The sequence below is a fragment of the Mastigoproctus giganteus genome, chromosome 14, assembly GCF_048544385.1.
Source record: "Mastigoproctus giganteus isolate SK-2022 chromosome 14, ASM4854438v1, whole genome shotgun sequence".
NCBI classification, from domain to species: Eukaryota; Metazoa; Arthropoda; class Arachnida; order Uropygi; family Thelyphonidae; genus Mastigoproctus; species Mastigoproctus giganteus.
Genome location: NC_143588.1, coordinates 12,154,415 through 12,170,628, shown reverse-complemented (window position 1 = coordinate 12,170,628; position 16,214 = coordinate 12,154,415). Strand labels below are relative to the sequence as shown.

The following is a 16,214-nucleotide window of genomic DNA, read 5'->3' as shown; positions in this document are numbered from 1 at the left end:
AGAATTTAAAAATTGTCTGTGACTACCATAGTCATCTTTATGAAAGCGAAACTCCTTCCTTATACCCCTGTTAGTTACATCTTTAAGTAAATCCCATATCAGTACACTCTGATCACTGCCACTTAGTGTTTCCTTTATCTGCAACTTTGCCACAAATAATGATGTTATTCATGGTCAAGTTTAGTGGACCAAATCAATTGGTTTCAGCTTTCTAAGAGTTTAGAAGATGTGGGGACATTTCATTTGTTGAATAAAAGTTGATATATTTTCAGACTTTCATTCTTTCAGTGATAGGCCAGAAATGTAATGTATACTTTCATGTTTCATACAGTTTGGATAGTATTTTATGCTATTATCAGAGTTGTTTGAAATACAAAGGAAGATCGTGAAAACAACAAATCTCTTCAGAGATTAATTTCTGATTCCAGTTTGATCGTATCTCCATACAGCTTCTTTAATGTAATCACCTATAATTATTTTATATGAGGTGTGGCAGGTAAAGCTCCAAACTGTTGCTATCATATTTGAAGAGTTTGAAAATAAATGGAAGTGGTATGTTGTAGTTCATTCTTCCTCCATCAGATGCTGGAACAGATTGTTTATTAGGCAGGCAGGTTGCTAATAGCAACCAGTTTCATTAGTAGCATTAATGTTCCATGTTATGATTTTGCAATGGAGCAACAAATTAATACCAAATTTTTTTTTTAAACAGGAAAAATCTGCAATAGAAATGTATGAATTTTAAAAACTATTTATGGTGATGTAATATTAAGTTGTACCGTGTGTTTGAATGGTATAACCAGTTCAAAGATGGATGGATGGTATTTGCAATGTCCCAAGAGTCCAGCATCTGTCAACCTTTTAAACTGAGGACATAGCTCAGGAAATTTTGGTGAGAGATTATCGATTTAACCCCAGAATGATGGCTGATGAGTTGAATATGAATAAGGAGGTGATTCATCAAATTCTGCATGAAGATTTAGAACCTCACAGATGAGCAGAAGCAATGAAAAATATAACTATGCAAAGGCTTTATCCACACTTGTGAAGGCAATTCTAATTACCTCGACTCTATTTTCACTGAAGATGAGTATTGGACAACCCAGAGATGAGTGTCAGAACATGCAGCGAACTTCAAAATCATCACTGAAGCCCGAAAAAGTTTTGTTTATAGAAGTCCAGGATCAAGAAGATTCTCATCACGTTTTTTGACAAACAGGGTTGGATTCATTAGAAATTTGTACCAGAAAGAAAGATTGTGTGTGCGCGTGCGTGCGTACCACAAACACGGATGGTATCAAAAACCTGTAGTACTTATTATTGTGCATGGGTTGAAGGAGGTGAGGAGGGAGGGGATCCCAGAAACTTTGCTCTGGTGACTAGACGTGGGTTTCACCACTTCAACCCTCCAGTGAGCAAAGTAGTGGTATTGCACCGGTTGATGAGAGTCATCTGCCATCTGGGATGCTGTTAGTTAATGCTGCATTTTACATACAGTTGCTCTTTAAAGACTGTTGAAGTGCATTTCCCAGGTGAGACTGCAATCTTGAGAGAAAGGCAGTTGTTTCTTGTTGCACAACATTGCTACAAGAAATAGCTTCCCATTGTGCACTTGCTGTTGAACCCCATTGTGCATTTCTGATGAGCTATAGCATTGTATAGATCAACCATCCATCCTACTCTCCTGATCTAGCACAATGGGCTTCTTCCTCTTTCCGAAGGTGAAAAATGTCTTCAAAGGGAAGTGATTTCAGGATGTTGAATATGTAAAGAAAAATGTAACTGCTGAAATGAATATCATCTCTTTGAATGCCTTCATTGACTCTTTTCAGACCAGTGCACATTTAGTCAGGTGGTGATTACTTTGAGTAAAACTAAAAGTTTTTGATCCTCTTCACTTTGTGCTCTCTTTATTGCACTAGTCTGTGAACTTTATTTTTTCCAACTGCTGCCCAAAAACATGTTTTTGGGCAGTAGTTGGAAAAAAGTAATTTCCAAAAGAAAAAAAGACATGTATAACCTGAAGAATATTTGGGTTTTTGGATTATTTTATATTTTCTTTCTATTGCTGTGTTTCATTTGTTTAATTTTTGAGATTACAGTACTAAAATGGAGTGAGAAGAGGGCTAGATTTTTAAATTTGTAATTGCATTCTAGACCTTACTTTGTAATTCCTTGGATTCAGAAATAGTTATTATCAAAGTAGATAATATATAGTTAGGTAGATATAACCACTTCAAACCAACTGAATCTGTTAACCTTCTTCTTTGTTTTAGATTTAACCAATTTTGAAGCACCATTTTGTATCTCACATATTGTGGATATATCTTGTCACTGTTTTGTTCAGGTCTTCACAATTTCTATTTGCACACTGTTGGGATCCTAAAGAATTTGAAACTCAATTTATTATTCTTAGTCTTATTAGAAATTTAATTTATTACTGTTAGTCTTATTAGTGGCATTTGCTTTAAATAAAAAGCATTACTTTGGAGCAGTGCTTTTTGTTTAGAGTTAGTGCAATACCATGGAAAATGTGGTGTCTCCATAATGAGACCAGTGCACTGAGTAGAAAAACCCAGTTTTCTCACAGATTGTATACAGAAAAAGACTATGCTCAACACATACAACTTTTTTTTTTTTTTTTTTTTTTAGTGTGTTGTCTTCTTATATATGCTCATGTTCATTGCAGATTAGCTTATCATTGGAAAAAAGTATGTGTTCGAGGATTATGCTTCAAACCATTACAGAAGGTATCCATTCTTCTGACAGATATATGGTTATACGATGCATGGAAATTTTGGCACAGCTGTGCCGGTGTGAACATAATGAAGATATTCTTCCTTCCAAATTAGAATTTGAAGTGAGTATATTATAATTTAATAATATTTCCTTTATTTGCAAATTTTATTAGTTCATATATATAAACAGTGCTTTTTTTTGTAAAAAAAAAATAGGTTCCGGTACTCACTTTGCTATCAGGAAAAATTGAAAATTAAAAGGATATGAAAAGTTCTCTAATTTTTTTTTTTTTTCTGATATTGTTACTTTAGTACTAATGTTTTTAGAATAAGAACAACAAATTAAGTATATTAACACAGTTTATTAAGCATAAATTTATTATTCAAGTATATAATTCAATATTATTCAAATATATATTAAAGAGTTCTTCTTATATAAAAAAATAAGTAAAATGTGAGTAAAATAAGTAAAAAATAATTTCATAATAAAGTTATTGTAGAATATTCCAAATTTTTATTAAGTTCTCATCCCAAACCGTATGCCAGGGGTCGGCAACCTTTTTTGATTGAAGAGCCATTTTTGATCTAATTAAAAAAAAGAAAGAAAGAGAATCTGAAGAGCCGCACCTCAGCTGAAGCTGGGGTGAAGGGGGGAGGCGGGAGTCATTTAAGAAATGGAATAGAGTGGGAAGGTGTTTATTAAAAAATATATATTTTTTTTGAAATATTATTTATTAATACTGAAAAAACGTAACAAACATCCAATTAGGTACAAATTAATGTGACTTTTGCTAATGAACTTCTTGAACGAGTCTCTCAACATCATGCGAGTATGTCATAATTAAACATGCTGAGCTTTAAACATGCTCGCATTGTTCAGACAACGGTTTCTTAATTTATTTTTAATATAGTTCATGTTCATAAATATTTGCTCGCAGAAATACATCGAACCAAAAAGTGAGAGAAGTCCAAACGCAAATATTTTCAAATTTATATATGGGTCCAGTAAGCTACTCCACGCATCGAACATAAATTGGTCTGCATTTTAAAGTCATCTATCGCCGTCCATTTCTGTAGAATGGCACCTGCAGACTTTTGCCTCTCCAAATCCTCAATTTCAGTTTTAAGGCATTTTAGTCTTGCACTCCACATGTCCTTGATTTTTAAGTCATCTTACTCCATTTCAAATTGTGCTTCATGTGAGCTGTAAAGTTAAAGAACCGCAGTTAAGTGTGAAAAGAGCTGCATGCGGCTCGCCAGCTGCAGGTTGCCGACCCTGTCCTATGCCGACTCCTTTTCTTCCTTCCTCTTTGTCAGTTGCTGAATGACGTTTCCAAAGCAGCCACGAATCGACATATTTTGCTGGATCGAAGCGGGTCAGTGGCGGGCCTACAATTTTAAGAAACTGTTTTTGTCATCAACGAAGCGCTGGTTGGCATGGCGATCAGATTTATTTGTGAAAATCCTCTTTCACATTCACTCGATGAAATTAGCATTAGCATTAGTAGAGGCATATCATGCAAGAAAGCAAGCTTAAGCAGCATCAGCCAAAAAAAAAAAAAAAAAAAAAAAAAACCCTTCCACTTCACCCCTCCGTTCATTCGAAATACTTGTCCAGCTGAGCCTTAAATTTATTTAGGCTGTCAACTTCCACAACAAGGAATGGAAGTGTCTGTTCTACCAACCAACTACCCGCTGGCTAAAGGCAAATTTCCGCACATCTATCTTTCCTCAATCTGCATTTATGCCCTCTCGGGTGATTATTCTGAGCAAGAGGCAGTATCCCATCAGCATTGAACATGCTCAAACCATTCAAGGCTTTGTACACCTCTATCAGATCACCTCGCCGGTGCCTAGTCTCCAGCCACTGTAATTTGCAAAACTTAAGTCTTTCGGCTTAAGATTGTACAATGTTTCATTGTACAATCAAATCACGTTACAGTGTACTCACCATAGTAAAGTACCATTCACTATATTATATGTAGTAAGCGCCGGTCATTGTGATCACATATGTGAATTAAAGTTTAATTCTATTAAACAATGATTCTAATTAGCGAAAATAGGAGGAATATTATCCACAGGCTATAAAAGTAAAGATATACTGTATTAAGTACAAATTTACACTTTATTATGTTACCAATTAAAAAATTAAAATGATATGTGAAAATCCGAAGAATATTTTCCACAGTTTCGCAAAATAAAAATAAATTTACGTTTACGTGCATAGCTTAATTAATATGTACATATACTAATTAGTTGACATTTCTATTCACTGACATTTGTGGGCGAGGGTTAAAATTTAAAACAGTAAAAGAGATGAGCAATCAGTAACAAAGAACATGGCACACACAAATCGCAAGTAACATGATATGCACAAGTGAGAACGGAGTAGCAAGTTATGAAGCTTAAAAAAAAAGGAATGAAGAGCAGATTTTGAAAATTTATTTTTTTTATATAATTGAAGCACTAACAGAAAACCCATTAAACAGAGGCCTGCTAATTGTTTTATGGTTGCGACCTCCAGAAATCCAACCGAACCACGTGGTATGGTCAGAGACAATTGTAGGGTAATCTCGAGTGCTTTTGTGGTCTTCTGTCCCGATTAAACCGCATGTGTTCCCAATTAAGCCAAGTAAACCCTGGCTTTTTTCTCGATTGTGTTCTGTTCTTTAAGATTTGTTCCAAATAAACGGCTGCCCTGATTAACCGGTGGCCCAAATAACCGGAATCCAATGTATTTCCAAAAAAAAAATTATACAAATTTTGAAGAATGTCGAAAAATGATGAAACCTTATTACAACGATTTACACTATCATTAATAACTTATTTATTAATAAAATTAATAAATAAGAAGAATTCCTTCCTTATTCTAGATGTATCGCATTGCTGAAGAGCTCACCGAGAAAAATATTTTAATTGCATGTTGAGTCTGTCTGTAGGCCTCTACTTGCATCTGTATAGGCGCTGGTGAAGTAGGGCCCCTAGTCTTTGTCTACTTTTGCTATACGGTAGCTACGCCCTTGCTTTTGAGGTATGTGAGGAAATGAATGGTTCCTCCACCCCACCCCACCTTAAATCCAGGCTGTGGATTCTTGAAGTAAAGGAAAAAAAATTTCATAACTTTGTTCAGATACAGTGATGTATGGCATACTGCCTGCCAGCATTTTCTTTGTCAGTTCCATTGATAGTGCAACTTCAGACATGGGAAAGTGTGATCAAAGTTCTTGTTTATTTTGTGAATAAACACATTGTCTTATTTTAATTGCAAATTAAAAATAAAAATTTTAACTTATTCCCATTTTCCTAACCCAATGATATGAAATTTATTATTAAAATAAGCTAGGTTGGTTAGGGAAAAATAAGAATAACAAGGACGGGAATATATTATCTAAAGTGATCATTTTACTGGTATGAAGGCTTTAGATGTCCTGTGATTAGTTGTGTGATTTGAGTGGATGTTATCTTTGGTTGGCTTTCATTAGTGACATTTTGGCATCTGTGTCAGCTAAGTCAGACACAGTACAATATATTGTCATCTGCCACTTGATTGGAGAAGTCCGAGAAATAAATAATGAAAGAATTTCTAAAATCCTCTTCAGTCGAGAATATAGTTAGCTAATCTCAGATGAAGGTAATAAGGTTTTCCCTTCGTGGGTTTTTGGGATTTTTCAGCCCAATTGTATTTTTGGCAGACTGCTAAAGCACCGTGTCACGTAGCATGGCCCAGTACATTCAAAATTCTCTCATCTTGGTAGAAATGACTGTATATGATACCAAGCACACACACACACACACACACACACACACACACACACACACACACACACACACACACACACACACATATATACTCCATGAGTTCATGGGTTGTTTTGGATTTTGTAATTTGTGATCAAGTGCTTTTTCTAGAAAATCTACTTGTTAGTAAGAGTAATTAATCTGTGTGTTTTTCATTCAAACAAGACAATTACTCAGTTATTTTTGTCTGTATATACTGTATTTATAAAATCTATCTGAAGAACTCCATCTAACAAAAGCATCTGATGCTTTTGTTAGCAGCCAAGGATCAGATCGAAAACCAACATACTGTTACAGTATTTTATTTGGCTTTAGGGGGTTTGCATATAAGCTTAAAAGTGAAGAATTTCTTTGTGTGCAGCAATACATTTTCATATATTATATATTGTTTAGTGATGCAGATATATAAACAAGCTGGCAAATTTGTATAAGACCATTGATAATACGAAAACTTCAAAGATGGTTTGCATTAACTATTTATTTAGCTTACAATTTTTAAACAGGGGTATGGTGGAGTATACCGAGTATCCCTTGTCCCAAAAGGTTCTTGGGATAAGAGCTCATTTAAATTTAAGTGATAATTTAAAGGTCATTTGGGGTATATATATCTCCTACCTACCCTAAAAGGTATCATAATTTTTTAGCAATTTAGGTTTAAAAAGCCTTAGTGTTTTACAATAAAATATGACATATTAAAATATATTGGTAGAGAAAAAAATTATTTACCATTAGTAGAGGCATATGATGCAAGAAAGCAAGCTTATTTAGCATCAGCCAAAAAAAAAAAAAAAAACCGCTCTGATTTCATCCCTCCGTTCGTTCCACATACCTGTCCAGCTCAGCCTTAAATTTATTTAGACTATCAACTACCACAACAAAAGATGGAAGTCTGTTCCACCAATAAACTCCCCGCTGGCTAAAGGCAAACATCCGCACATCTATCCTACAACTGTCTTTGCCCAATTTGGATTTATGCCCTCTCAAGTAATTATTCTGAGCAAGAGGAAGAATCTCATTAGCATGCTCAAACCATTCAAGGCTTTATACACCTCAATCAGATCACCTGGCAGGTGCCTAGTCCAGACACTGTAATCTGCAAAACGTAAGCCTTTATTCGTAAGAGCAACCCTTTGTTCCATTCACTAATCTTGTTGCCCTTCTCTGTACTCATTCCAACAGCTCTACATTCTTCTTAAAATGAGGCCTCCAGACCTGTATACAATACTCAAGGTGTGGCCTGACCATTGCCTTATACATAGGGATAATCACCTCCTTATTGCTGCTAGAAAAATTCCTCTATCTCATTGACAAGACACCATGAGCTAGTCTTGCAGACAATCTGCACTGCTCAGAAAACCTCATATCTGCCTGCACAATTACCCCCAGGTCCTTTTCATTCTCTACCACTGTCAGTGTAGTACCACAGAGTTGATACGTTACTCTGGGGTTACTGCTTCCCATATGTAGTACTTTACATTTGTCAATGTTAACAATGTTACATTTGTCAATTTAAGTAATTACACAATTACAAAGTGTATCAAACTTTAGATCAATGTCCCAAGAAAACCCACCTGATCATATCTGTATTACTAAATAATGAAAACGTATTACATGTTGTACATCATGTCCCCATTTTCGTGCTTGTAAGCATGCATATCACTATTTTCTTTGTTGGTGAAACATGTAGTTTTTATTTTATTTCTATATATTTTCTTTTTATTATTTGAATCTATATAAAAATATCTGTTTTGCCAATTTTAGCATAGTTAAGGAAATTTTCCAAATTCATTATCAGTATATCTTGACTGCTGCTTTGACACAACTTGCATATCAAGTAATCCTTTTAATAGCTAATTTCATTTGTCAAAGTTTAAATTTCACTGATCTTAATGATAAGCAAAAAATGGATCAAAATTATAGAATTACAGATAATAAGTCTTCTTAGAATACATACTGAAGTATAAAAAAAAGAGAGAAAGAAAGTGAGAAAATCAGATTAGTAAGATATTCCCGAGCACTCCCAGATATTCTTGGGAGTAACTTCAACAAATAAAATCATGTATCAAGTGGCCAGTGCACTACCAGCAGAAGAGCAGTTTGCCAAAGGTGCCAAGGATTTTTCTTTTGTTTTGTTTTTTTATATGAAAACCCCAAACATAGAAGGTATTAGAATCTATAGTGCTGTGCATGGGCTGAAGTATGAGAAGACAAAAGACACTCATGGACATTAGATTTGGATTTCTGTACATTGCAATTTGAGGAATACGCATAAGGAAGGTTATTGTTCCAGAGAACAAAAGTAGAAGGGATAAATGAGGAAGTGGAAAATTTGTATCTGTGAGTTTGGAATTCGACATGGAGGCTCTCTGGTTTGTGCACGTGTTAGGACTGGTTTGGGGGGGGGGGGAAGAGAGAGAAGAGGGATAGTATAGATAAAAATAAATAAATTTTCTGTTTATACTCCGGGACGACCAAACGGTCAGAGGAGTTCACAAGATAGACAGAATACAAGAAACAGCACCGTATTCAGTAGTCACAGGCTTGAACCCCGGCCACTCAAGGCACGTGTACTTATGCACCCGCGTGCCTGACCACTAGGCTACGGCTGCCATTTCAGTGCCTGGAGAAGTATCTACAGAAAAGGCATAAACAAAATATCTAAACATCTATAAAGGGGAGAGAGAGAGAGAGAGTGAGAGAGTGAGAGTGAGTATGTGGAAAGACTTCGTAAGAGTGGCTCATAAATTAACCTGACTGCCCTCTTGAATGGAATTTAGAAGCTTGAGAGAGATGTTTAAGGGGCATACCATGATGTGGTAACAAAATTCCATGTTAGAGTGGAATAGTTTTAGGAAGGGATGTTTAGAGTGGACTAAAAATTTGAATCAGTATTTGTTTACAAAAAAAAAAAGAGTAATGGCAAGCGAAAACAAAGAAATCCCTATTTCTTGATGTACCGGAAACTATTTGTGACATGCTTATACCAAGAGAAATTAGAAGTTAGGGTAATCTCTAATAGAACTGCGACTTCTCCAGAAACATTTGTCATCAAAGATGAGTATACGAGCAGTATACTTGTTTTTTCAAGAGACAGGAGAGAATTTTGGAGGGATTAAAGTAACTGTTTTCTTTGACCTAATGTCAAAATACATGGAGATCAGCATTTACGGAATCGGATCCACTTGATGTCAATGGTTCAACTTTTGATGATCTTGCTCAGGTAGCTGACAAACTAAATGAGTATTTTGCATGTACATTCACACATGAGGAATTATTCAGGGAGGGGAATGCCAGCGGATTATTAAACTCTGGCTATCTGAGATAATGATTTTTGTAATAATTGAGGGCAAAGTGGAGGAAAACTTGTTGAAATTAAACATAAGGAAGGCACCTGGGGTGGATGGAATCTGTCCAGTTATATTAAAGGAGGCAGCAAAGAAAGTAAGCAAACCCTTAGCCATAATTATGAGAGCTTTCTTGGACTCAGGGGAGGTTCCCATGGACTGAAGATGTGCAAATGTGACTCCAATTCACAAAGGAGGATCAATGGGTGACACAAGTATTAAGACCTGTTAGCTTAATTTCTGTTCCATGGAAATTAATGGAGGCACTGATTAAAGTAGCAATGCAGGATCGTCTAGACAAGACTTCAGTTATAGTTCGGACAGAGCATGGGTTTGTTAAGAGGAAATCTTTTCTGACCAATTTAATTGGATGGTATGATTGTCACAAAGGAACTGGATGCAAAAAATAATTTTGATATCATATACTTGGATCTTAGAAAAGCTTTGGATACTGTTGCAGATGGAAGACTCATGTACAAATTGAAGCAGTATGTCATTAAGGGCAAATTGTGGAAGAAAACAGAGAGTGGTAATGAATGGAGACTGCTCTTCATAGACTAATGTTATTAGTGAGTCCCTTAGGGTTCATTGTTGGGTACATAGTTGTTTTCTGTATTTATTAATGATATTGATGAAAGTATATAAAGCTTAATGTCTAAGTTTTCAGATGATACAAAGGTTGGCAGGATTGTTAATGACAGTAATGACAGTACATTACTGCAACAGAATCTAGAACAGTTGAGCAGATGGACTGAGAGGTGGCATCTTAAGTTTAATATTGACAAATTTAAAGTACTGCATATGGGTAGCAGTAACCCCAGAATAACGTTTTCAACTGTGGGTACTAAACTCAAGGTAGTAGAGAATGAAAAGGGCCTGGGGGTAATGTGCAGTCAAATATGAAGTTTTCTGAGCAGTGCTGACAGTCTGCATTGACAAGACACCATGAGAGTGGTGTCTTAGGATGGATTTTCATAGGGGCTCACATCTGGTGAGTATGGGCTTGGCACACCCAAGGTTCTTAGCTGGATATCATCATTCTTCTCTTTCTTGGTGATTCCTTTCTACTTTCTCTCTCTCTCTCTCTCTCTCTCTCTCTCTCTCTCTCTCTCTCTCTCTCTCTCTCTCTCTCTCACACACGCGTGCGCGCATGCACAGGGTAACTCGGGAATATTTTTTGGCTGGTACAGCATAAGCCTCAGGCTTCCTTGCACCATGTGGCTAATAATAATAATAATAGTTTAGCTACAAACCTACAGGCAAGAAAGATGTTGGTTGACCAAGACAACGATGGCGAGATCAAGACCATCTCCAAAGGCTACAACAGAACATGTCTTAAAAGACCTAAGCCGGATCAAGTTCATGATGATGATGATGATGATGATGAATATACTGGAATTTTTCTAGCAGGGATACGGATGTGATCGTCCCTTTGAATAAGGCAATGCTGAGGCCACACCTTGAGTACTGTATACAGGTCTGGAGGCAAATCTGCAGCTCTACATCTTTTAGGAAAAGATGTAGAGCTGCTGGAATGAGTACAGAGAAGGGTAACAAGATTAGTAAATGGAACAAAGGGTTGCTCTTACGAAGAAAGGCTTAAGTTCTGCAAAGGTTGGCAGGGTTGTTAATGATAGTATGCTACTTCAACAGGATCTATAAAGGTTGAGCAGATGGACTGAGACGTCCATGTGCTCAACTTTGTATTACAGTGTCTGGAGACTAGGCACCTGCGAGGTGATCTGATAGGATTCTCCCTCTTGCCCAGATTAATTGCCTGAGGGGAAATAAATTTAAATTGAGGAAAGACAGTTGTAGAATAGATGTGTGGAAATTTGCCTTTACTCAGCTGGAACAAACTTCTATCTGTCGTTGTAGAAGTTTACAGCTTAAACAAATTCAAGGCAGAACTAGACAAACTTCTGGAGCGAATGGATGGGTAAAATTGGAAAGTTTTTTTTTTTCTTTTGTTTGTTTGACTGTTGCTGTATAAGCTTGCTTTCTTGCATCATATGTACCTGCTAATGCTAATAATCAAGTTTGGATTGATTGAAGATTACTTTACAGTTGTTGCAATGTTTAGTATAGGCAGAAATTAATGTGGGGAATTTGAATTCAAGTCATTTGAGATAGGCAATACATTCTTATTTTGAACTGCCTCTGAACATTTATTGGAAAAGCCAAGGCAAACAAAGAACAAAATTTTAGAGTAGAATGTGTGATAATTTCACTAGAATGATCTCAACAAATATTGTAATCTAAAGTTTTAAAACAATACAGCCTAGGAATAGAATGATTAGACATGAATCAGATCAATCATTTCTGTATTGCTAAATGACACAAGACTGAGAATGAAAGTGAACGAGAGAGAAAGAGAGTGGCTCCATTGGAGAAGAGACAATTGCCAAATTTTGACCCAATATTTCACAGTATTAAATTCTATTCGTATGTAGAGGACAATTATCGTTGACTATGAATTCAATGTTACTTTGAAGTTGAAGGTCTGTTTCTGAAGAAAAGATCAAAAATTGTTTGGTGCAGGATGAGTATAACATATACCTGTACAGACAAATAGAATTAGCCAGTAAATCAGAATAGTAGTAGTAGTAGTGGCATGTGATGCAAGAAAGCAAATGTATGAGCTTATGCAGCATCAGCCAACAAAAAATAAAAAAAAAATAAAAAAATCACACCATTCTCTCCAAATTGCCTGTCCAGTTCCTCCTTAAATTTATTCAACCTATCAACTTCCACAACGACAGATGGAAGTTTGTTCCAGCAATTAACCACCCGCTGGCTAAAGGCAAATTTCCGCACATCTATTCTACATCTGTCTTTTCTTAATTTGAATTTATGCCCCCTTAGGTTCGTAATCTGAACAAGTGGAAGGATCCCATCAGAATTCAGCGTGCTCAACCCATTCAAGGCCTTATATATCTCAATCAGATCACCGCACAGGTGCCTAGTCTCCAGCCACTGCAATTTGCAGAACTTAAGCTTCTCTTGGTAAGAGGATCCCTTCATTCCCCTCACCAATCTTGTTGCCCTTCTCTGTACACGCTCAAGTAAATCTACATCCTTCCTAAAATGAGGCCTCCAGACCTGTACTCAGTACTCAAGGCGTGGCCTGACAATTGCCTTATACAGAGGGATAATCACCTCCTTTTCCCTGCTAGCAAAATTCCTATATATCATTGACAAAACCCCATGACCTGCCCTGACAGCCTGTCTGCATTGCTCAGAAAACTTCATATCTGCCTGCACAATTACTCCAAGGTCTTTTTCATTTTCTACCACCTTAAGTGTAGTACCACACAGTTGGTACTTTTCTCTGGGGTTACTTCTACCCATATGCAGTACTTTGCATTTGTCAATGTTAAAATTCAGTTGCCACTTCTTAGCCCATCTGCCCAAATTATCTAGATCCTGTTGCAGTAGCACACTGCCATTACTATCATTAACAACCCTGCCAACCTTTGTATCATTTGCAAACATCGACACTAAGCCTGATATACCTTCATCAATATCATTGATAAATATACAAAACAACAGTGGAAACAACACCGAACCCTGTGGAAATCCATTGATAACATTAGTCGACGAAGATCAGCACCCATTGATTACCATCTTCTGTCTTCTCCCACTCAACTGTCCTTTTATCCATTGTAGAAATTTACATTTAATACCATTCTGCTCCAATTTGTACATCCAATTCGTACAATAGTCTTCCATGCGTAAAAGTGTCAAAAGCTTTCCTGAAATCCAAGTAAAAAGTAAATTGCAGCCATTATCAACCCACTGCAGGATGGAAGCCTCCTCAACAATTCATGCTGAGATAAATGGACCATAATCTGCCACGCTGGTCCAGTGCGGGTTGGGAGATAGACCGTATTTAGCAGTCAGGGGCTTGAACCCCGGTCTACTCAAAGAGCGTGTGCCGCTGCACTCCCGCTCCTGACCACTCGGCTATGGAGGCCTACGGAAATCCAAGTATATGTCTATCCTTTCTGTACACATTGTACTCCCCAAAATGCAATTCTGCATTTCTAATATCTGTGTGACACCACGTCTCTGATATCCCAACAATATTCGCCTTTGCTGTCTTAACCATCACTTCATCAAATTTATTTACTATACTTCTAGCATCGGTATACATGCAAGAATGCCTTGTAATGGGGGAATTTTAACTTTCCAGTTATTGGCTGGAACCTGTGGGTTGGTCATTCACTAAGTAGCGAGATTTTTGTGGATTTGTTAGATAACTGTTCTTTTAGCAACATTTTAGAGAGGCAAAAAGAGACAGCAGTAGTCTTCTTCTGATTATCAGCAGTCAGTCTTCATGCAATAAGAATCTGCACATAAAAGAACCATTAGGTGGCAGTGATCACAGTGTGTTGAAATGGGACTTTGAGATGTAAATACTGTCAAGTGCAAAGGGAAGGGCTATTGTTTTCATAAAGGTAAATAATAATGTTGTCTCAGACAGTATTCTATCTAATGAGACCAAATGTTGATATTCCCAAAATTAGCAAATTCTAAGTTAGTAGCATTATGGAAGTAATTATAGATGCTACTAGAGTTTTATACCAGCTAAGAGATATTGTTCAAGGCTTAGACTTAATATTTCAGATGAACTGATGAGACGGGTAGCAGAGAAGGAAAATGCATGGTTTTTTCATATAAATATCAAGTGATAAAGAATACTAAAGTGAATATACACAAGTCTGCAATTAAGTCACAAAGAAAGTTAGGCAAGCTAGTGCAAATTAGCATTTAGCATTGCCATTAGTAGAGGCATATGATGCAAGAAAGCAAGCTTATGCAGGATCAGCCAAAAAAAAAAAAAAAAAAAAAAACCACTTCCATTTCACCCCTCTGTTCGTTCGAAATACCTGTTCAGCTGAGCCTTAAATTTATTTAGGCTAGTAACTTCCACAACAAGGGATGAAAGTCTGTTCCACCAACCGACTACCCGCTGGCTCAAGGCAAATTTCTGCACATATATCCTACATCTGTCTTTCCTCAATCTGCATTTATGCCCTCTCGGGTGATTATTCTGAGCAAGAGGAAGAATCCCATCGGCATTGAGCATGCTCAAACCATTAAAGGCTTTAATCACCTCTATCAGATCACCTCGCTGGTGCCTAGTCTCCAGACACTGTAATTTGCAAAACTTAAGCCTTTCTTTGTAAGAGCAACCCTTTGTTCCATTCACTAATCTTGTTGCCCTTCTCTGTATTTGTTCCCACAGCTCTACATCCTTCTTGAAATGAGGCACCAGACCCGTATACAGTACTCAAGGTGTGGCGTGACCATTTCCTTATACAAGGGAATAATCACCTCCTTATCCCTGCTAGAAAAATTCCTGTATATCATTGACAAGACACCTTGAGCTACTCTTGCAGCCCGTCTGCACTGCTCAGAGAACTTCATATCTGCCTGCACAATTACCCCCAGGTCCTTTTCATTCTCTACCACTGTCGGTGTAGTACCACAGATTTGATACATTGCTGCTCTGGAATTGCTGTTTCCCATACGTAGTACTTTACATTTATCAATGTTAAACTTCATTTGCCACCTCTCAGCCCATCTGCTCAACCTTTCCAGATCCTGTTACAGCAGCATAGCGTCTTTAGTGTCCTTAACAACCCTGCCAAACTTTGTATCGTCTGCAAACTTGGACATTAAGCTTGGTATACCATCATCAATATTATTTATAAATACAGAAAACAATAATGGACCCAACGCTGAACCCTGAGGGACTCTACTGATAACATTAGTCCACGATGAGCAGTGTCCATTGATTACCACTCTGTCTTCTCCCTCTCGACCACCCCTTTATCCATTGCAGCAATTTGCCTTTAATGCCACACTGCTCCAATTTGTGCAGCAGTCTTCCATGTACAACAGTATCAAAAGGCTTTCTAAGATCCAAAGATATAATATCAAAGTTATTCCCTGCATACAGCTCTTTTGTGACTGCATCATAGTATCCAATCAAATTGGTCAGACAAGACTTCCCCTTAACAAAACCATGCTGTGTCCGAGCTATAACTGAAGTCTTGTCTAGATTATCCTGCAGTGCTTCTTTAACGAGTGCCTCCATTAATTTTCCTGGAACAGAAGTTAAACTCACAGGTCTATAATTACTTGTGTCAGCGTTTGATCCTCCTTTGTGAATTGGGTTCACATTTGCACATTTCCAGTCTATATGTACCTCCCCTGAGTCCAAGGAAGCTCTCATAATTATGGCTAAGGGTTTGCTTACTTCCTTTGCTGCCTCCTTTAATATAACTGGATAGATCCCATCCACCCCAGGTGCCTTTCTTGTGTT

At 37.0% G+C, this 16,214-nt stretch overlaps 1 protein-coding gene across 1 annotated transcript in view; it reads left to right on the top strand.

The window, feature by feature from the left end:
* Bap170 (Brahma associated protein 170kD) overlaps positions 1-16,214 on the top strand; it is a 557,627-nt gene that overhangs the window by 269,751 nt on the left and 271,662 nt on the right. Inside the window, exon 10 of the mRNA XM_090388941.1 lies at positions 2,690-2,860. Coding sequence (XP_090245067.1) covers positions 2,690-2,860 — 171 coding nt within the window. The remainder of the gene's footprint in view (positions 1-2,689; positions 2,861-16,214) is intronic.